The 1,103-nt window shown below is 46.5% G+C and overlaps 1 protein-coding gene across 1 annotated transcript in view; it reads left to right on the top strand.

Moving 5' to 3' along the window:
- The window catches only part of dcst1 (DC-STAMP domain containing 1), a 4,670-nt gene extending 3,600 nt beyond the window's left edge, over positions 1 to 1,070 (top strand). Inside the window, exons 4-5 of the mRNA XM_015369060.1 lie at positions 370 to 474; positions 602 to 1,070. Of these exons, the coding sequence (XP_015224546.1) occupies positions 370 to 474; positions 602 to 697 (201 nt within the window). The 3' untranslated portion in view covers positions 698 to 1,070. The remainder of the gene's footprint in view (positions 1 to 369; positions 475 to 601) is intronic.
- Positions 1,071 to 1,103: the final 33 nt, after the last annotated feature.

Genomic DNA, 1,103 nt, shown 5'->3' with positions numbered 1-1,103 from the left:
CCAGTCATGTCCCGCACGGATAAGCCCCCCCTCCATGAACCGTCACTTTAACATGGCGTCACCAGATGTTCTGTAACCTGTTGGGTAACCAACGTTTTTTATGGGCCGCCATTGGGTCTCGCTTCACCAGAACTTTCTGTTCATGTCTCCATCTGCAGTAAAAACTGGATCTTCAGTTGAACTTTTTGTTAATAAACCATTAGGTACTGATCCAGCGGGTGGTGGTTCTGGTTGGTTGCTGGTTGAGCAGCAACCAATAAGACAAAAGGAATAGAGAGTGAGGAAGAGGAGGGAGAGAGGAGAGGAAGACCTCAGAGACACTAAAGACAGAAATCTAGATCAGTCTCTGTTCTTGTCTCTGTCTCTCAGAGGGAGAAGAAGCGCATCTTGTTTCTCTACAACCTGCAGCTCCACCGACGGCTTTCCTTACCTGACAAGGAGAAGACCATCGATAGAGGACAGAGGAACAGGACGGTGAGCATGACGTCCCCCTTCAGTCCAAACCTGCTCCAGGAACCCATCAGATCTCAACAATCTTCCTCTTTTGGTGCCACAGAGAGAAAAACATGTTTTTTATTTTAACCCTGCTCTCCACCTGCAGGTGTTTGAGCGCCTGACCGCGTGGAGGCGCCGTCTCTTTCTTCACCGCCACCCAGAAGAGTCGGACATGGAGGAGACTCGTTATGCCTGCAGTTAGACCGAGGTTCAGACAAACCCAGAGACCCTGTCAGCGTCCGTCCTTCAGTCTATTAAAGTTCTTTAAGGCAACAGTGAAACCATCATGTCCATTAAAACACAAGCTTCTCCTTAATAAGACCTAGCCTCCATGTTGGAAACGGAAAAGCAAACGTGAGCTCATGTGGTAAAAAGCAACAGAAATAAATGTCAACTTTATTTATAGAGCACTTCATCACAAAGAGGTTCCAATAAAGTGCTGACGCCATAAAGCATTAGAATAATGGCTCTTAGTGGTTTACAAAGCTAGAAGGAAACTGCACCGTCAGTCTGTGCCTGCAGGTCAGAGTTCAGGGTATAAAACGCACAGATTCATTCACAGGTTTTTAAAGGTAAAGTCGGTCAACGAGAAACAATCAATGGATCAT

Source organism: Cyprinodon variegatus, unplaced genomic scaffold, assembly GCF_000732505.1.
Source record: "Cyprinodon variegatus isolate N-32 unplaced genomic scaffold, C_variegatus-1.0 Scaffold2413, whole genome shotgun sequence".
NCBI classification, from domain to species: Eukaryota; Metazoa; Chordata; class Actinopteri; order Cyprinodontiformes; family Cyprinodontidae; genus Cyprinodon; species Cyprinodon variegatus.
This window is presented reverse-complemented; position numbering and strand designations above follow the sequence as displayed.